Source organism: Neodiprion fabricii, chromosome 1 (genome assembly GCF_021155785.1).
Source record: "Neodiprion fabricii isolate iyNeoFabr1 chromosome 1, iyNeoFabr1.1, whole genome shotgun sequence".
NCBI lineage: Eukaryota > Metazoa > Arthropoda > Insecta > Hymenoptera > Diprionidae > Neodiprion > Neodiprion fabricii.
Genome location: NC_060239.1, coordinates 39,811,698 through 39,833,618, shown reverse-complemented (window position 1 = coordinate 39,833,618; position 21,921 = coordinate 39,811,698). Strand labels below are relative to the sequence as shown.

At 41.6% G+C, this 21,921-nt stretch overlaps 1 protein-coding gene across 6 annotated transcripts in view; it reads left to right on the top strand.

Annotated features, from left to right (window-relative positions):
* Positions 1 to 20,158, top strand: part of LOC124188003 (membralin) — a 78,901-nt gene extending 58,743 nt beyond the window's left edge. For 4 of the 6 annotated variants that reach the window (XM_046580250.1, XM_046580251.1, XM_046580256.1 and 1 more), the window contains 3 exons: positions 10,694 to 10,793; positions 16,608 to 16,920; positions 17,723 to 20,158. In XM_046580250.1, the coding sequence (XP_046436206.1) occupies positions 10,694 to 10,793; positions 16,608 to 16,920; positions 17,723 to 18,006 (697 nt within the window). In that variant the 3' untranslated portion in view covers positions 18,007 to 20,158. The remainder of the gene's footprint in view (positions 1 to 10,693; positions 10,794 to 16,607; positions 16,921 to 17,722) is intronic. The other 2 variants (XM_046580255.1, XM_046580253.1) reach the window with 2 other exon arrangements.
* The last annotated feature ends 1,763 nt before the right edge of the window (positions 20,159 to 21,921 follow it).

The window sequence follows — 21,921 nt, the reverse complement described above, 5'->3', positions numbered from 1 at the left end:
AAATCAGGAGGTGCGTTACTATGTTGAAAAAACTGGGACTTTTTCGTATTTCTTAGTTGTTACTACTTGTTTAAGGTATACAAAACTGTAAAACCTAAAGGTATTTCTAACGTGTAATCTTGGCAAAAAATTCCGAACGACGGTGAGTGAAGTTCTTGCGTTTTCCTTTTGACTTGGTCCCAGTGATTTTATCCGTATTATACACCGCCGGATAAAACGCCTAACGTTATTAAGGTTGAAAAGGTATACCTACCCACTCTTTGGCTGCAGATACAAGGCTGATGATTGCCCCTTAAAATACCTATTAAATTTGACGATATTACAAAGGCTCGGCCGACCTCGAAGGTTATTTTATCACCACAAAACGGATCAGGATAAAAAATTTATTTACTTTCAGAGATGCCACTTATTTCAACCGGCACCGCACTCACTGCGATATCCGGATACGTAAAACGTCGATCGTACCTCTAAAAACCCCAAGTCTTGGAATGACTCTTAAGATTTCTGCATCTTCACTTTTAAACGTTCTGTCAGCGCTAACGTGCAAACTATAACTCTGAGACCAAAATGTCCAAGGAGTTTTTTTCATTTTATTGCATTCTCTAAATGCGCACTCGGAAAAAAAAATCCCGAATCAATTTAAGGGGTTTTATTACAATTTTAATACTTTGGATCGCAGTATACCTCAAACTATAACTATAAGAAATATTTTTCCACGACCATTTTTGTTCCTTTTCCAATTCTCTAAATATGCAGAGAATGGAAAGAGGAATAAAAATGCCTGTTGAAACATTTCTCCTAGAGTTATAGTTTAATGTGTACTGCGATACAATGTATTAAAATTGCAATAAAACTCTTTAAATTGAGTCCAAACTTTTTTGAGGAAGCATGTGCATCTAGAGAACGCAATAATGTGGAAAAAACTCCTTGGACATTACCGCTGACCAAACGTTTAAAATTGCAGATGTAGAAATGTTAAGGGTCATAGTCTTGGAAGAGGGAGCTGGAGATGACGAAATTCATCCAAGCAGATATCTGATTCCCATTTGAACGAATGGATTTGCATTGGGTAGCTGAAGAATACTTGGAAAAATCTAACGTGCAGGAGGCTTATACAAATATAAGATATCCGGAATAAAAGTATAAGAAACGCGAGGAGACGGTTTTAGGTTTGGTAAAAGGCTACTGCCGGCTAGCCCTTATTTGCGACCCAGCAGCTGCCGCGGTAAACGCGGTTTGTGTTGATGCGACGCTGCAATATCCTATAAATACATTATCCAGATTTGCCGTCCGCTTTTCACGGAGAATCTGCAGCGTACCTTTCTGCCCAAAGAGCGAAGAGCACCATGTGAGCGGATCCCACGACGACAACGACGACAACGACGACGTTCTCCCTCTTTCGTCTCTCTTCTGGGATGGATGGGGAGCATACACATCCCCTGCGGTGGTCGGCGTGTACCTTGCTCGCAACGCCTAGGGAACCGAAGACCGGTCTGGCGCCGTGTTTGGGGTGATATTTCATTTTCCGCCAGTCTCAGACTACCGCTCCCCACCCCCAACCACCACCCCCCGTCATCTTGGGGTGGGGGAACCTCCCATGGGTCAGAATGGACCCTCCGGTAACCTCATTTGCCGCTTTACGACTGGCCGCCTCTTGGACAAAGGTTACCCACACCTTCCGTCTCCCTTCCATACGCTCTGCTCACACCGGATTCCGCACCTCTTCTTTCCAAATTATCACCGTCCAACGTCCAAATCTTCCATTTAGTCCGTCACCCGTGCAAATACGCCCCTATATCTTTGTATGTGCCAGTATCCTAGCCTCTGAGTCTCGTGATACAATTTTGTCTATAAACCATCTTTATTAGCAACTCTACGGTGAAGCTACGATCTGGCTAAAACTGAATAAGATTTATACGGAAGAAAAGGTCGTAGTATCGCAAATCTGTTGAACCTTGATAAAGCAGCCTAAAAGTATTCACAAAAATAGAATTGAACCTGCAATAACTCGGTACCTTATTCATTCATGAAAAACGAGTAAATTCAAAATTCATTCTTTGACCTGCTCGACAACAAAATCGAGCGTTTCCAACGTGGGTCGACAAAACGTATTGGTTGGAGAGCTCTTGCACAAAGGTTTGAGTAGTCCGTGAAGATACTACAAATACCTCAAAATTTGTTTGTAAGGAAATCCAGCCGATACCCGACAAGGCTCTGAATTGTTATTTCAGGCGGAGTGATAAAATGACAAAGATTTCTCAGTTCTTCTGCAACAAATATTTACCAGGATAACGTATAGTATATGCAGATTATGGATTAGAGTATCCATCGACTCCACTCATTAATTACCACTCATTCCAAGGGATTCTTGGATTCGTTTAGAACCTCCGATCGAAGAAGTCTGTCTATGGATTTTATGGAAGGAATGTAAATATTGTCTAAGACTATACAGGTTCGAAACGTTACATCCAACACCTTGTATCCTAATGCAGGTCTAGAGCTTGTACGTGCGTTGTATCTATTTGCGAACGGAGACCCTTATAAGGAGAATATAATAATGCCTGCTGCGAGATGAAAAAAAAAAAATTATATTTTCTACTGGCAGACTGCGAATCTCATGGCCCATTCGATCCTCGAGAGTGCGGATATTGTGGTGCATCACCCTCTTCTTGAACACCTCCTTAGATATTTTCCCAGCACTTCGGTCTGTCCTCACACGGCCATCCGACCGGACACTAAGGACTAACTCCGCCCCATCCTTCCTTCCTTCCTTCCTTCCTTCCTTCCGTCTCAACCTACTTACTTACTTACTTACTTACTCGCTTGGTTTCTTCGTCGCTCGCCTCGTTCGTCACCATGTCTAACCACGGTAACAAGGCCCAATATTATGTATTGCGTGCACTCTACGGAGAGAGATGGAGAGATGAGGGTCCCGTTCCTTACCACCGGTAGAAATTGCTTTCGCGCCGCGCGGCTTTCTCTCTGCTTTTTCCCTTCCTCCCTTCCTCCTCCCTTCAACTCGTCCAGACGCTACGTGGTGCATTCGACGCCTCGCGGGACCCCGCTTCGTCCAGTGCCTCCACCCCCAGCTTCTTCCCGGCCCCAACCCCCAGCGTCCCCCCCCCCCCCCCCCGTCGGTCGAAGCTCAGATTGCTTTTATACCCTGGATTGATTGACAATATACTTACCCTACGGGGTGAGTGGACCTTACGGTTATGGAGCCGCCTACTCAGTTCACCCCTCAAACCCTGGACCAGCTTCTGGCTGGACTATGCCGAGGAATCGTGTCCCGGCGGTTACGGATATTTTTACCTCTCGTATGAACCCCTGCCAGAATACATCCTGCTCTCGGTCAAAAACGGTACACAGACTTACACTAAGGATCGAATTCATGAGGCGTTGTAGTGTCGATTGGAATCAACAATTATTTCGAATATTGAGTTTTCAGAACTCGAGAATGGTAAACTAACAATAAGGGTATTGGTTCCCTACTTTCAAACAAAATCCATGGCCCTAATACGGTGACTTCCAACGTGCTTATACACGAACGAATATAGGCATAATATTATGAGTAGAAAACTTTCCGCCTTCGGCAAACGCATACGGGGAATCGTTCGAGTTGTTGGCTTGTGAAAGTTGGAAAGGTCGAACAATTTTCAAACTACAAGTGGTCAGAGTTTGAAATATATTATATTTTCTATACCACTCAACCGCTTGGATTTCTAGATAAATACGAGTAACCGTATAGATTACCGAGCCTTTCATGAATATGGGTGTAAGTTATGATCGTTGATTTTGTCCTCGCATGATCTCGTGAATATTCCGTCGAACAGTAGGTACGACGGCATAGGTAACGTATAATAAAATCAAATTTCATACCCTTTCAAATTCAATACCATTCAACTAAACACGTGCTTCCGGGTATGCCCGGGATCTATACAAGTATGGGATATACGCTACCGGCAAGAGAGACACGTGAGTGAGAGGGTTGAGATAGGCACCCCGGTTGATCCCTCGCGAGAGGAAATCTCGACCATCCCGCAACTTGGGGATACTTCCTCTTACTTACGTCTTTGAAAAGAAAGAATTTATACGGGCTATGTATTGCAGCCCTTGTGCAGGCCGCTCTTCGGCGAGGGGAGATACGTGGGTGCTGGAAATATCAGAGGTAGATTTACGAGTATAACGGAATACTCGTGCTCCGTCCTCTAGTATTCTTACGCTCGAGTTATCCGTAACATCGCGAGTATAGACCCACCCTCGTCTTACCTCGGCTCTTATTCGTCTCTCTTTTTCGCCCCCCCCCCCCCCCTCTCTCTCTCTCTCTTTCTTTTTTCGCAATAAGGAACCGCCGTCATTGCTGTATCAGAGCTGATCAGTGACGTATGACAATGAATGGTCAAGTTTTAATAAGGCAAGCAAATCAGGACCTTCTTAGACTTTTTCTAGATCTGTCATTTGATGTCGTTTTAAAGATGTGAAAAATAAGTACCTTTTTGAGGACTAGACATCTCTCACACCTCTAACAACGAAGGTACCCCAGATCAATAACTCCGATTTGATGTCTTTTGTAATATGTTATAATAGACTAAAAATTTAGCGACACGTATTTTTATTTTATTTTTTTCATCCGCCATTAAACACTTCGATAGGATGAAACCACTATCCGAGGTAGGGTATGTCAAGGGGTGATTTGACATTTTCTTTTTTTGTTTGTTATTTGAAAATATTATATTTTTCATCTTTCGCTATGTGAAAACTTTTCCAGTTAGATTGGTTGAAAAATGTTATATTCTTATGGTTTAAACTGCCAAATCGTCCCTTGACATGCCTTACCTTGCAGGATGGTTTAACCCCCTTGAAGTGCTTACCGGCAGTTGAAAAAAAAAGAATACCTTTTCCTTAGTTTTTAGTCTACTATAACATATTACGCAAGAAATCAGATGAGATGTATCGACCCTGGGATACCTTTTTTGTAAGTATTACTCCAGCTCTTAAATTAGTCGGGGCCACACCCGTTTCCGAGATGTTTGGTCGGCGCTTCTTCTCCGATCCTCCCCTCCCCCCGCCTCTGTCCCACTCTCTTTTCCTCTCTCTCTCTCTCTCTCTCTCGCTCCATCTCTCTCGAGGTTTCGTATGAATTTGCAGCAAATCGGGGGTAATAAAATAAGGATCAACAATGCCCGATCGGATTGCCGTAAATTCAATAGCACGCAAATTTGCTTCAATAAAACCAATGGAGCCCTCGTATTGATCAGGGTCTCCTGTTTTTGTTTGGGGCTGCCTGCCGCGCCTCCGCCACCCTTTTCGCTCCACCCATCAACCTCGCTAAAGGCACTGTTCCATTCACCAGGAGACCGACCCATGTTTCTACTTCACCTGTCACTACCTGCATTTTCCGCCGCTACGCTGATGACGCTTTCGAGAGGAATATAAACACAGAATGTGGATCTTCTCATTTTTTACCGCGAAATTTGATCAGGCTGAAGTTTGTAACGTTATCGCGATAATGCATCTCTTGAAAAACCTGTTATTTTGCAACTTTAGGGTTACCTGGAATTTAGTAAACCGTCAATAAAGCATCAACAAACTCAGATTTTGTTAATTCAAATTCTTCGGTTATTCTAAAGCTTCAAAATGTGAAGCATTGTTTCGACGTTTCGTGAAATTTGACGAAATCAAACGTCTTTATTTTACTAAAACGTAATTATCTGCATTTTCTATATTAATGAATAATTAATTGTATACAAAAAGCGAGACATAGTCTTGAATATTTTCGACCATTTCTGGTGAGTTTTATTGTGTGATTAATTGTACGTGCTTTGATGCCTGTTGAATCCTCTTTATCATCGCCACTTTGAGTAAAAGGTAGGGGAGATGCTATTATTACATTACAGGTATATCAAAGTTCCTCGGATGAGAAAATTGAGTGCCTATTCATTTTCTGATATGTCTTTCTAGAAGTGCTTTACGCACCTGACTCGGACGCCCCTTATAAAAAAAAGAAGGTGAGCGGAGTACCGCCTTTCCTTTGGATTTCATTCCTCAGCTTAACTGACGATTCGGTTTGCGGTGACTGCCCGCCTACTTCAGCCTTCGATAATCTCTTCTTCATTAAACCGCCTTTTGACGTAATTCGTTATTAGCAAGACTTAACAGCAATTATAATTCAGCTTTTATAACTGCCACTCATGATACCCACCTGCTCTGATTCACGGAATTATCCAGCCTCAAAAGCTTCGCGAGTCTTCGTGAAATTACGACCGATTTGCCTACGGAAAATATATATCAAGTGGTAGCGTTGATCAACGTTTTGAAAAAGATGAAATTAACGTATATTTCTCAATCTTCGACAATGCGACCGCCTTAGTTTTTTGCAATACCTTGTGTAAAATCGCATTCCACGCACTAATCGCATAATATACTATTATAATATTTCCCATCCAATTAACAAGTAAACAGGATCTTCCTTTAGTGCATTCAGGTACAGATCATGAATCTGCAGAACTTTTGGACGGATGAATTGATAAACTGGTTCTTATAAAAGTAACTTAAGAGTTCGGAGAATGAAGGATGAAAACCTGTCACATAGAATCGTTGACACAGAATCGTTTTAATATTAATCAAGGCAGTGGAAGATTATTATCAAAGGAATACCTAGCAATACAGTCTGGAAAATTTTGATGCACCTATTACTCATCATTGTTGTTGCACATTTTCATACGCATCTCGCTTATTGCGCTACCGTAACACCTGTACGAATTTCCAATTTTTGTACGTGAAATTGTAACACGATTCCGTTACAACATGATCCGCAAGTTGACGGTCGGTTAGTATCGTAACGTCCGTTGAACGAATAAATTGTCAGCCAGGGTGAATTTTCACCATCCTTGCCGGATACAATAAGTTGATACGTCCCAAAAGATTTGCTTATTGTTTCCGAAAGAGAAAAGCAAAACAAGGGTAACGTCGATCTTATACCATGATTCAAGGAACGGATGAAAGACTACACCTTCTTACTCGAGAAACAGGCACGTACCTTAAACCAGCGTCTACGTGTATCACAGTATATCGGTTAGGATTCTCGAAAAGTTCCTTCAAGCTGTGATATTTAGAGAATGAAATTCCACGCATCGTCCCCTTCGAGGAATAGTTCGAATTCCTCCCCTTGAGCCCTTCTCCGCCATCCTCGTGCCTTACGATTCGAGACTGCTGCAGCAGTTCAATAGGATCAGAGCCTATTGAATGAAACTTCATTTTCCCTTAACATTTTATCATTGACCATTGATTTGGATTGTATATAGTCATCGCATTATGAATAATAGTTTCTTCATAATATATATGGTATAAGAGTCCGAACACGAAAGTTTCCTCAGCTATGTGCAAAGATTAGTCGAACCGATCGATGAGCTTAAGGACGGGCTACGAATTGGTTCGGCCGAGAAAAGGAAGAGAACATCTGGGCGAGGGGCTACTCTAGGAAATTAGCCGTCGTAGCTGCAGAGGGCCAAGGTATACATGTAGACACAGCGATCCCTTTCCTGCCTCGTCCTCGATATGGTACAAAACTCCGCCGTGAAACAGATCCGTGATTAGTTGGCTTTTTACCGCTCAGTTGAATATTTCCAGTTCAGTCCTACCTAGTTTTTCTTTTTACGATTTCGAACCATTTTACGCAGTCGTGATTTTCTATATTACAAGATGTAAACTTTTTGTACAGTTTTCGTATACCTACGGAAGCCTTTGCTAGCGTTGTAACGCGTTTAATTTTTACACGAAGAAACATGATCATGATTAGCGTGATTAATCATAGGATTGTTGGAGAACCGAAGGATGATAAATCATCTTCTGTCAATGTGTCACCCCAGCTGTGGTAGCGCTGGTTTGAATTTTATCATAAAACTTTAGAGATTCTCTTTTACGTACCTACACGATGCAGGTGCCTGTTTGTATAATACAAACTTGACACGCGTTGCATAACTGTTGAACATAATTAGCGAACTGTAACATTTATGGTACAATCATTAATCAAAATCGTCAGAAGCACGAAATTTTAATCCAAGTCAAAGCGTATACTGTTAGTGGAAGTTTACACCGACTCATAAAACTTGTCGTAATTCGAAATACTTCGAGAATAATTAATAACACACTATCATCAAATCGTGGCCAACATGCACCCGGGATTTTCAGTTCATTACTCGTAACATTTTTCAACGTTTTGTTGAACTCCACATAACGACAACTAATCGTCATACATAATGTATTACAGAGGCGTTATTCGATTGAGCAGACCTGCGAAGTATAACTTTTAATTTCCCCTTAAGATAATAATGTTTTTTTTTTAGGTATTTAACCACGTTGATTGAAATTGTAGCGCTAGTTATTTTACAGCACATCGAGATTTATTTTTATTTATTTATTTTCATGCATATTTACAGATTTTTTAACAATTTTTATGAAAAAATAAAACATAATGAATATAAAACTGAAAGTTTAGTTATAAAATGAACAGCATTAGTTTTAAACAACACTTACGAGACTCGATAAATCAAAAAGACTTACGATATCTTTCTCTAGTTTCTTGAAAACTCTTGTTCAATCTTTTTCTCTTGTATTTACTTAGCTCTATATATGCTCAAAATCACCACAAACAACAACTAGTAAGGGTAGATGAATATTTAAATATCGACACTACCGTCAATACATATATTTAACATAGAAATCGGAAGTCAGCTCTAGTCGTACTAAGAAAACAGAGAAAAACAATTTCTCAGAAAATTTACGTGATGGGATTTGTGGAATATTTTTTTCATAGATTCGTACTTAATACCTACGGAATTACTACTCAGTTTTGTCAAGGGAAAACCATCGCAGGTCTGAGTTATCCAGCCATAATTTGTATGCTGTGTACAAATATACGCGTAAACATTGCAGCATAGGTATATAATATTTTCTTATTTGAATGTTTATATGAATCAACACCGCTATCTGCGACGTAGCGACTAGCCAATAACCAATAACCAATGGACAGGCGCGAGGCGTGAAGCAGGCCCTTGGCTCGTTGTACGAAATTAATGTAATTTATCGACGATTTTACGATCGGACGGTATTTTTATTGGAATCGGCTGGGAACGTCTCCGATACTTGATCGCCTCTCGTAAAAGGGTGCAACAACGAGTTTCCGTGGCCGGGGAATCCCGGAAAGACGGACGTCCAGCTTCTTTCACCCTGTACTTCAACTCTCTCAATTAATATACCGTGCCGATTCGAATCGTCATCGAAAAATTAAGGGATACAGACAACGCCGTCTCTCCACTCTCGTAAAGAAACCGAAGGTCCGACCCTTGAACTTATCGAATCACGTGCCTAATAGAAAGCGACTCTCTATAAAGCCTATGTTTCAAAGTATATTGAAATTTCGTAAATACCGTTGGTCTGACTTTCAAATTCTTCAGGATTCAAAGACAGAGAATATATTGCAACACTTTTGGATGTTACGGAAATTAAATACTGGTTCGCTAAGCGATAAAGAATAGACCAAGACAGGCAGAAATTAAAACATGAGAAAAATACGTTTATCAGCGATACGTGTGTTATCAGTTTAAAGTCTGAAACGGGACCGTTTTTGCAGTAATATGGGTTGACGCAGCAACCTTATTTATTTTATAACATATAAGAGCTCTTAAATGTCTTTTATCTATAATGACTACTAGATCATTGGAAAGGGGGGTAAAATCGTTGATTTCACCCTTTGCAACAATATTGTCATGACTTCTGAAAGCTTGAATCTAGCTTAGATTTTTCGTTTGTTCGTAGAGCTCTCGAGAAAAACGCACTTTCCTTAATTATGATAAAATGACGATGTACGAGTGTATAACCTGTTACGTACATATATGATGGGTGTGCGATCGTTCCATTAATCTCGTATAGCATGTACCTCTCTCTCTCTCTCTCTCGCGCGCTCTCTTTGGTAATGCGTAGCTTACTGATGCCTTCATTCGGCGTGTCCGGTGGTGCCAAATAAGGGATAATATGATCACCGCCGCTATTGTCGCGCTATTATTATCATCATCATCATCGTCCTCCCTATTGACCGTTCGTATACTTCGTCCTTCGGAGACCTGTGTCATACCGCGGAGCCCAATTTTCGCTTTTTGAGCACAATGGGCGGATATTCGATCTTTTTTTTTTATCCATAAATCTCTACGGATACTGCAGGTCCTATTACCATTACCCACCGTCGACACGTAAAATGAGCCAATTCCAACCTTCGTTCTTCCATTCATCTCCGGCTCGATCTCACCTGAAGATCCGTCTCTTTTCTCTTTCCTATCTAATTCGAGACGTCGTGTAAACACTCCTATGTAACTCTACACTATCAGTACACCCTCTACAGCAAATCCGAACTTCACTCGATTACCACTCTGGTGTAATACAACCCGCTCTGTACCAAAAGCGGCGTATTACCCGTCATTAAAAAATGGTCATTTGGATAATATCCCTCATCACTCGGAATCCCATAATTCTGAACCTCAACGGATTGTTATTCCTTCTCCAGACATCGTCGGAAGCTGTTACTTGCTTAAAAATTACATCGTTTTATTCATCAATCTGTAGATAATTTAAATTCAAAAGAATTTACGCGCGCAAAAAACTAACCTAATACTCTCTATTTTTCTTTTACCTGTTACAGATTCTTCTATCTATACCACTTCTCGTTCTACGCATATCACTACCGCTTCAACGGACAGTACAGCAGCCTCGCTCTCGTTACGTCTTGGCTTTTTATACAGGTGAGAAAAGAACGCAAAATTTTTCGTACAGTAGATACGGCAAATTTTCTAAACATTTAATCATAGTAGACATTCATTCAAATGGCTGCTACCATAACTCTGCAAATGAATTCCATGGAACGATATCATCTCGACAAACAATCCGTCAACAACCGGGTGCACAGCTAATATTTCATCCGAGAATTGAGAAAATATACTCTTATCCAAAAGTCTCTGGGGCGCCTGATTTACCCGAATGCCCCGTTTCGTCAGAGACTTCTGGGTCTGACACTTTCGACAGGGTGTCCGTTTCTCTGTGCACGAAATTTACTCGCCCCATGATAAGGAACACATGAAGTAAGAAGTAGGTATTGTAATACGACATAAGCGTTGTTCGGAAGCACTCGCGGTCACTCGTGCGTCTAGAATGCAACGCTCCTCCCTTGGATCGCTTTACACAATATCTTCCGCAGACTCCGAACGAGGCTGGCGAAAAACAAGGGAGAGAGTATTTTCGAACGTGTTACTGCATGCTGCCTGCCATCGGCATCGATTCACAATAATTCCGGCTCTTCCTTACGTTACCGCCGCGACGTTGAAAGCAGAGCGCGCTTTGCTTGGGCATCGAGGGGGGAAGGGTAGAGAGATAGAGGGAGAGGGAGGGAGAGTCACCCCGTGGTTGCGTAACGCCGGTGTGCTCAGTTTCACCGAAGCGATATTCCCCGCACCGCCTCCCTGCTTGTTTCTACCAACCCGTTATATCGTGTCGCTGATCGCATCTGTCAGTCGCAGACTGCGCAAATTGTTAACGGCTCGAGATATTCGAATCAACCTGCCTTGAAAATATTGAGTAGCTAATAGCAGGGCAGATACTGCGAGTCGCGTGTCTTTTGCCTGCAACGAATGAGATTCAATCTTGTAAGCTAACTACGCCTTATTTGTTTGCCCACTTGCTTGCTTTTGCTCGCCTTCTCGGAAGCCCTCCTTGTAGGTATACATTCGTTCGCTTCAACCATATTTCTTCGCTCGAATCGTCGTTTGCGGAATAGGGGGGAACGTATTGCTTCGAGGAACCCTTCCTTTCATACCCCGTTCGGAAACATGCGTTTGACGAACAGCTTTAACCAAACAGCCTAGGAGAAAATTAATGAACAAATGTTTGAGAAGATGCCGCTGAAGTTTCGATTGAGTTGAATTCGGACAATGAGCTCTGTTATGAATTTGGTAAATGTCGATTGCAGTATTACCTGTACTAAGGGAGTTCGAAGTCAGTCGCGCAGTTAACGCCACGTGAATTGATTGGTATTAAATTAGTGGTTATGTGCCAAAGACACCGTTGTCTCATCAAAGCTGTTGTGTAATTTCTCGTCGGTAAGCGTGTGCTTCTACGAGCAATTCGTTGCGATCAAATCATCAACGTCACGCACATTGATCGATACGTTTTGTACTTTTAAATCATGTAAACGGTTGTCCCGCAATCCCAACGTCTTTCGGGTTCGAAGAAAAAACCCTCACGTCAGCGTGGTGCAGGGCCCGATATGCTCCGACAGGTATTCTCGCCTTTAAATGGAATCACAAATTAGTAAACTTTTCTCGCCCGTGAAGGCAGGTACCTATAGTGCTGGTATCGTGATAAGAAGTATAACCGCGTTGTTATATTCGCGAACGCTGACGTAATTAGTCTTGGTGAAGTTTGGTTAGGTAAGTCAGTCCTGATACCGCCCGAAGGACTATCGCGAGGATCAAAGGAGGCTGGAGATGAAAGAGAGCAAACTTCTTTCTTTCACTCTCTCTCTCTCTCTCTCTCTCTCTCTCTCTCTCTCTCTCTCTCTCTCTCTCTCTCTCTCTCTCTCTCTCACTCTATATCTCCCTTTCCTTCGAAGTTTATTTTTTCTCCTACTTTTCCTCCATTATTCCTCTTTCCTCTCAAATATCGTAAAGCGTCAAGTGAACTAGATTGACGCACATGAAATTTGTTCAAGCCAGAGGCAAACGATTGCTGCAGATAATGGAGACAGATGAAGATGGGAAATGTCGGTGGACGGTTATATGAGAGAAACGAAAACACGTTTTTCCTCCGAATAATAATAGCAATAATGACGATGATAATGATAATGATGATTATGAAATAAAGCAAGAGCATTTTCATCGTGATTTGTTCCTGGCAAATGGCCAGGGCTAATTTCCATCAAGAGGGATAGTGCCGCAGGGAATCGCATCGACATAATCAACAGTTAAATCGGTAATTAATTCGTTTAATGAATTTATAAATACCTCGGTAACAAAATTTCGTTGGCCGGAGCGGAAGAGCTTTCGAACGGTTACCCTGACGCTCAGCCACCGGCTGGCTCGTCGCCGGGTTTATAGGTCAACAAAGTTGAACCGATTAATTTCGCAGCGCTATTACACCGCCGATATTTCCTGTCCCCGTTCGCACCCCTCGATTACTTCTCGTTAAAATTTCATTCCTGTAGCGCTTAAGCCGCAACCTTGAACAAACGTATCTCTCTAATACCTGCAGTTATCTAATACCCCGCGTTAACCGGGACGGCGATTATTCTTGACTACACTTTTCGCGGAGATAACTTTGTTACAAAAGTTTTTCGAATCTTCCGTAGGATATACGAGGTATATACCTTCGATTTTGAAGTATCGGGATGAAGAGGCTTCGACGAATTCTTTAGGTATTTTGGAACCGATGATGGATTTTGTTTTGTAACCGAGGGTCATTTGAGTAGTGAATCTGACGACAGAGAGAATCGCACAAGGTTCAAGACATTTGATGAAAATGTTCAATTTCAGCTATACGGTATTGTGAACGCGATGTTGAAATTGGATACGATTGATTTCAGTTGTAAATATCCTCTCGAATTACAATTACATTTTTAGTTACATGAAATCCGCTGTTAATTGTATATATTTAACTAACGGAGCGAAAGTATTCATGATATATATTCCGCATTGATTGAAAAATAGCCGACTTTTTATTATGAAAAATTTAATCGTATCAATTTACAATATCAAAGTTCGAGGTTTTGTAAGAATACGAAACAGAGTGATATGAAATTTCATAACTGTATTATTTATGGAATTATTCTCATGTCGCGGATTGTAAAACAATTTACAACTTGCAAAAAAATAACTACTTGCCTTTCAAATACGGCATGATAAGATAAGATTGGGGAAAAATACCGTGATTATTTTCAATATTACCAATATATTTCGGTACAATCATGCATTTCTAAGAAAAGAAAATGTCTTCATGTAGTTGAAATACATATTTTGGAATGTCGCAAGCGCCATTGAGGAATAAAAATAGTCATACATACTTGTTAATAATGATAATAAGAAAAATTGGGTGAATATGCGGCAGCGTGCAGAGAAACCTTTGCACTCGTGCAAAGCTTGCAGCTCAGTGAAAGCTCCGAGTTTCCCTTTTCACCTGTTGCTCCCTTCCTTTGATTCCTCGTATGTTCTAAAACGTCGAGACAAATGCCGCTTTTATATGCAACTAGCGAATGATAGCTAATGATGTACACTTCCAATAAGTGAATATAAACTTCGAAAGCCGCCGTAACGATACTTGGATAAATAATATCCGGGTATCACGAAATCGCGTTCTACTTCGGATCGCCATTGATAAAAAAAGTATCCTCCAATACCTGATGGTAATCTAGTTAGCGAGAACCGGAAGCCAAACAATGAACCTAGATGCACGATTGCGATCCGAGCCTCTATACCACCGAACAATGGTACGAACTTGTGAGTTAGCCGCCAGAGTCCCTTGTAAATATGCCTGTAATATCCTAGATCCTTCCTTGAGCTAGTCAGACCACCACTGGGTCCTTGGATTCTTTACCAAAGGGAAGTTGCACGACGAAACCATCAATGTTGACGACAGTCTGTTCATGCAGGTTCAAGCAATGGTTACACTTGGAAACTGCGTGACAACCATGCCAGTTAATTTCTTCAACGTTATTAACCGTTCCCCCGGTTGAGAGACCTGGTATTATCTATAGTTCAGTCTATTAGAGAAGATACATTTGCTTCAGTCACGTGGTAATGAGGTTTTCAAAGAATGCAATTTCGCAGATTATCGAGAAGAAACCCGTAACACGTGGGCTAAGGTTTAGAGTATAAAAAATTGGTCGTTCAAGCAACAAGCTATGAAAATTATATCTTCTTTTAGCAAAATAATTTTGGTTTCATAGAGTAATTACGACCTCATTACAGTCTTACTTTTCTCATTTGAGTGTACATGACCTTCTTTTCACTCGAAATATAACGAAAAATTTGGATAAATATGTGATGAGAAATGGTGCAAAATTTTTCATTCCAAAATCGCAGGTATAATACATCATCTCTTGGAAAATGATTTTTTTTGCTTCTTCGTTATATACTGCTAGAATGAAAAATCAAAGGAATACTTGTATGTGGCAGGCAAGCGGAGCGAAAAAGTTTGATGGCATTATGATTGGCTAACACCGAACGAGGAAAGTCTGAACCAGAGAGAGGGTTGTTGATTGCAACTTGTTGGGGACAACGCGTGTGTTCGACGAATGATAGAGCTGCGCGTGAGCGTGAACCGCGTCGACGGGTCGCCAATTCGAAAGCCTGTGTGTCGTTTGCGGCAACAAATTTATATGGAAATTCACAAAATTCGCTCCCCGTCCCCGCGTTGCTCTCCCTTCTTTCGCCGCACCTATCCGTTTCTCTCTCTCTTTCTCTCTCTCACTCACCCACTCTCTAACCCTCCATTTTTCTTTCCACGCCGTCTTTGCGTCTTTCCGTGGTGACGTCAACGCTCCTTTCAGGAACCCGCGATTGGTTCTCTCTGTAACTCCGAAACCGCTCTACGAGATAGTCGCTCCAATCTGGTTACGAAGACGATTTGAAGAGCGCCTGGAATCTATAGGGTTTTGCAGAGGCTGATACCTCTGTAGCTGTGGTTACCATTTTCCTTCGAAAATAAAACTATTCGCTTGAAGAGATATTTTATCTCGCATACGTTTCTTTCGGTTTTCTTTTTTATAGTTATATTTATATCGACCGTTTTAATCATTGATATCAGGGACGTTTGATTCGTTGATAGAACCTCTCCAAGCATGAAAACATCAACGGAGCTTCGAAACTTGTGACGGTTGTCATGTCGCATCACAAAACAGGAGAGATTCGAAAAGTTTCATACCACAGCTCCATTCACTACGTACGATTTCTCGGTGCAAACGCCATCCTAACGGGTCCACTAATTCTTTCCTAACTTGAGATGGAGTAGCTTCTAGATTAAAAATCTCTGTAAAGCTCTTTAATTAAATAATTTAAGGCTTATCATGTTAGATTACGAAGAGCTAAGTGATATGTACGAATTTAGCAACTCTTTGGATCAAAAGAGTAAGATGAAAGAGTAAAAATTAAAAAAATCTTTCAATGGAAACAGTACGAGGCTTCTGAATGTATTGAAGGTTGTGCGTTGTCCAACTACTACAAATTTCGACCGACCTCAGAAAATTCTCATAACTCAATTGAAAATGCACTTCAGGAAACCTTTTTGTTTCAATTGATGAAAATATGCACGCGCCACGTAATGCTGTACTTTTTATAAATTCATTACGCCCTGACCCCGTGAAAATGAGGTTATTTCAATCATGGCTTCCCGACTGTCCAACTATTGGGTATTTCACGTAACCAATCTTCATTGCAGTTTTCACACAAGTGTGATAAGATGATATCCGAAATCTAAGGGACGTCCTGTGCGCGAATGCCCCCGTCTCATCAACCCCCTCGCTCTATTCCTTCAGTTGACAGATCGCAGCATTTATTCTGCTCTTGTTCCAGCATTCGATGATGTACTTCTTTCACCACTACGAGTTGCCGGTGATTCTGCAACAGGCGCAGCTCCAACAGTTGCTCTTACGAAATCACGGACAGCCCGTTCAACCCCCCACGCCGAGCACCGCGCCGACGACACCCGGCCCTTCGCCGACGGCGAGCCCTTCGCCAAGTCCCACCCCCGAGGGAACAACGCCCGCGGAAACAGAGCAGCAGCAAACGCAACGCAACTACGTTTCCGAGCTTTCGCAACTGGACCCCCAGCCTCCCTCAGGGCCCGAAGACGAGACACCTCCAAGGCGGAGAACCTCGGAGGAAGGTACGTAGGCTTAAGGGATTAACCTGTTGCAACACGACACGCACGCACAAACACACACACCCGTAGACCTAGGACTTTGTTTCTCTTCCATTTTCAACTGACAATGAATATTGAATCGAAGCTATCGAAGCATGCCTAATGGAAATGCAATCACTTTATAATTTTTACATCACCACGTTTGTTCTTATATCGATAATAAGTTACGATTCTGGGATTGTGCAAAATAATTTCGAAAATATCGATTATCTTTCAATGGAGTGGTATAAATTGTCACTCAATGATAAAATTTTACTGACCGCTGTAAGCTTCGCGTCGGGCTGATTGAGAATCTGAACCAAAAATTTGACAATTAAAGAAAGCGGATCCAATATGGTGGAGCAAAATCCAAAAAGTCATTTGCTTTCGATAAAACTTGGTACCGGGGGGATTTCGAGGTCGCTGATTACAGATTTGAACTCGAAATCGCAAAATTCAAAATAGCGGATCCAATATGGCTATATCAAGTGACTCTTGGGATTTTGGTCCGCCATATTGGATCCACCACTGTGAATTTTCAAATTTTGATTTCAGATTCGTAATCAGCGACCCCAAAAAAACTCCACAATACCAAATTTCATCTGAATCCGTCCCATCGCTTTGATGGTTCCCTGAAGGGGTTGGATGGGGTAATCCATTCACTACGGGGAACGTGTTAGAATTGGGATAAGAATCTTTAAAAATTAGAGAATTGTTTTTAAATTATGTGGAGCTGATTGGGGGGGGGCAATCGAAGTTGAAGTGACCTTTTTAAGGACCACCCTAGGGGTGCCTACAGGTATCATTGCAGATGCTACAGTCCAATCGGTTCATCAACCGCGAGGACCGTCCTTAGAGAATGGCGGTGGTGTGGCCAGTGCAGAAACCTCGACTTTGAGAAAGCCAGACGCCACCGCGACCTCTGGCGGTGACTGCTCAACGTCGGAAGAATTCGAGGTCATTGAGGCCACCATAGACTCGCCTCAGAAAGACGAAACCGCATCGTCGTCGTCGCAAAGTTCGATCGTGACGACCGATCAGCAGATCAACGGAACATCCCCCGATGCTTGAATCAACAACTCGTTGTAATTTCCCTTCATTAGGAAAGATAAAATGCAGAGGAATGGAAAATGGAATCCACCTAACCGACCTCTGCGTCCCTGTTTCGAGGGTTATATCAATTACGGAACATTGGTAAACGTTTTGATGGTCTACGTTCTGCAAGGTAATCAAGAGGCTCGTTGTTAATTTCCATTCAGTATAAAGGTAGAAGGAGGACGTAGGTAGACGAAATCAATCGAAGAAGATGCAAAGGGTTTTTAAAGAGACTACACATCAAAGACGGCATTTTTTTTTTTTTTTTGTTTACAGTATACACACTTTTTATTTCTTCGTCTTATCATCGTATGGAACTTGATTAAAGTTGCGGGTCGATATCTTGCAGTCAAATTCAGGTTAACTAACTGTTACCTATAGATGATCTTTGGTTTTGATCTCGAATAATTTCGATAATCTATCTCAGCCAATCGAAGAGTGTTGATACGATCATCTTAGGTAAAACACTGTACAGAAAACTTTGACAAATAGCTTAAATAAATGTCAAGTATAATATAAATAATAATGACAACAACAACAAAAACAATAACAATAACAATAATGATAGTAAGAATGGTAATCTTATTACGATAATGGAGTAATGTTGATAATGACGGTAGGTAAATAAATGAAATAATATCTATAAATTATTAATATTAATTGATGTCAATAATTACGATGATGAATAGTTATCCATGAAAATAATGGTAATAATAAGTCTTATCATTATATGTATATTGATATAATAAGTATACAGATTTACACAATGCAATTCAATCCGCGATTTACGTAGATATAGTGAGAAATAAAAGTTCCGTAAATGGAATGAAGCTCGTCACTTTGACTTACGTAATACCGATATTACTGATTACGAGTGAATGATTCACAGTTTTATGGCACCTTTATCATGATGATAAATCACTTGATTTCGGACATTTCCATCTGGAATATTCACCAACGAATTGGTCGGTCAAAATTTGATTAAAACTTTTTTAATTTCAATCAATTTAACCTGTCTTATTTTCGTTTCTTAAAATCTGTCGATTCAAATATTTGGATTACTTAAAAATAAAAGAAAATAGTACGCAAATTTCCAAAAGTTCGTCAGCGTCCACTTGTTCGTAGACGAAGGTGAATTCGATACAGCTTGATCGTGAACATTTTTTCATCGACATTCTGATAATTTTTTACATTCAATTCCACCCCCCTCATTCTATCTTTATCTATTTACTATATTATGTATAAGTTACATCTTTAGACTTATACGAAAATGAATATATGATATATTGAGATAAATCAACGATACGTGGGCGTAAAAAGAGAGTGAGAATCATTGAGTGACCGAATCTGTTTTCTCCACGCATCTGACCGTGCAACGCAATGGATCAAACCCTCATCGGTACTACCTAGATATTATTTGTGATACGTTTACCACTTACGATTAGGAGATACATATAGCAAGTATATATAGACATGTAATATGTATGTAATGCGTATGAATTCTCACGTCAGAAAATCCCTCGCGTCGCCATACGTTGTTAATCTCGATGCAAATTGAGATGAAAAATACTGAACGTCGATACGGTATTTGTACGCGTAGCTTAATAGCCGCATAATATATATTCCTACATTCGCGTGCAAATCGCCTCATTCGGATATGTCAACTATAGGTACTTATGTCGTATGTATGTATGTATGTATGTATGTATGTATGTATGTATGTATGTATGTATGTATATTTATTGTTTATCGCCTTGACTATGGTGGCGGTAATGGCGACGTGACGAATGAGAATCTACAAGAGGAATTAAATTTCGGGCTTGAATAATTTCCCTGGCCGTTCCTCCGTAAACCGAACTTAGGTACGTTTTTGAAAGAGTCGTACAATTTTTTCTGCATTCGCCAAGTTTTTCCTAATAGACGTTCACAAGCTATGCGATGTGTAACAAAAAAGAAACGGTCACAGCGGTGGGACGGCGACGGACAATTATGGTCAATTTTTAAACCCGCACTGAATATCCTCTGTACCATAATATTTGCCCGGTATTTGTTATATTGGTTTCGAAAGCTGTTTGGTTGTACATAAATTATTGTATAGTATACAATAAACGCAAAGCTTTTAATACCCCGTCTCGGCAACTCATTAAACCCGCCATTCTCCTCCTGTGCCCATGTTGTTATCCATGCTTGATCAGACGGTATCGAATCATTTGTCCGTTTACGGGTTCGCCTCAGCTCATTTAAAGAATTGTAATCCCTCCCGATCGAGCCTTGATTCTTAAGCCTAAGAATCCGATGCCCCGTGTTTGCCGGAAGCGCTGTAAGCCCGGGAGACTTGGAAGATGGATTCCCGTCGATTGAAATTGATCGCCGCACGGAGATTTCAGGGCGGTGGGGGGGCTAACAGAGTGCGGATAAGGTAGCGCCACAGGAAACGACGGGGATCGGAGCCGGTACGAATAGACAAATAGTCAAACGAACGAATCGCCGCGAGGTGCTACGACGAAGATACGCGACACTACTACCAATCTACCGATTTGTTTTCATTACTCCACAATTAGGGGACGGTCGAGGAAGGATCTCCAGGATCCTCCTTCGACAATGACTTTACCTCGCTTCGACGTTCGGGGAACGCCGTATCCGGGCATCGCTGATCGATTGACACAGCCATCAGCTTTGATTTCACACAACCTTACCTCTCCCTGATTCTTTCGGGGTTTCGAGTGCACACCTATACCGACGAATTTCTTTTCCGTCGTTGCCGTCGCATAAGCTGATTATCAACAATTCACGGTAAGTACGTAATTGGACATCGGCAGTCATCGGATACACCTTGCAAAGTATTTCTTACTTACGTTGCAACGGTATTCGCCGACTCTGCCCCTCCTTTCTTCTCCAGTAAAGACATGCAGAGCCAGACTATATCTGCTTCCACTCTAATTTTCAGAGCAGCGTACTACGTATGAGGCGTATTTTGGTATCGAAGGTAAGCCCGAGGTCCTGCGGGGTCCCGATCCCTCAGGAGATCCGAGAGTGAGGTGATAGCAGGAGGGTTGGGAGCGAGCGAAGAGATGAGCGAGGATAGGGAAGACGGGGAGGAAGGCGGGAGGAACAGGGTCGAAAAGCCGGAGGGGCCAGATTTGCATGCAGCAAAGCAGCCTGACTACTTTATTTGATTGGCTGACCACAGACCGAGTCTGACCAACACAATTGCACGGTTCCCAGCTCTTTTGTACCCCTGTATCCGGTATAAGCGTCTCTGGTTCCCGCGCTCTGATATCCAAACACAAGCCCAGCTCGTACCGACCGGCTTCACTCTGATTTCCAAACTAACCTAACCACTTTCCCAGTTCCGATGCAAATTTGCGCTTCCTCGTACCCTGCGTCCCCTTCCGTCCCGCCGGCTATTTCAGTATCTTCACTGATTTCGAACCGACGGATTATGGATTCTTCCGATTCTTTTCTTCCGACTTCGCGATTGTGTTCGCAATTCTTTCACTGTACTATTGAATGGCGTTGCTCCGATGATATTTCGATACTTTTCCAATCAGTGTCAAGTGTTATACGTAAGCGGAAAAGTCGAGAGTACCTCACGGTGTCGTAGGAATACCTCACGGTTTCATTTTCTTTTAAAATAAGACTCCTAAACATAGATATCATTTCAGACCGTTCGAGCTGTATCCCGCCGTTGACAAAGTAACTGCAACAGAAATAACGAAATCGATGGCGACGCACCCTGCAAAAAAATTACCCTGTAACGTCGATGCAGTCCCTCCGGAGACGGTGCCGGAGACGGTGGACGTACAGCACGCGTATAGACGAAGAGACAGAGCGATATGGCGGGTCCCGAGAGTTTAATAAGAAAACAAAAATGTTGATCGATTCTGTCCG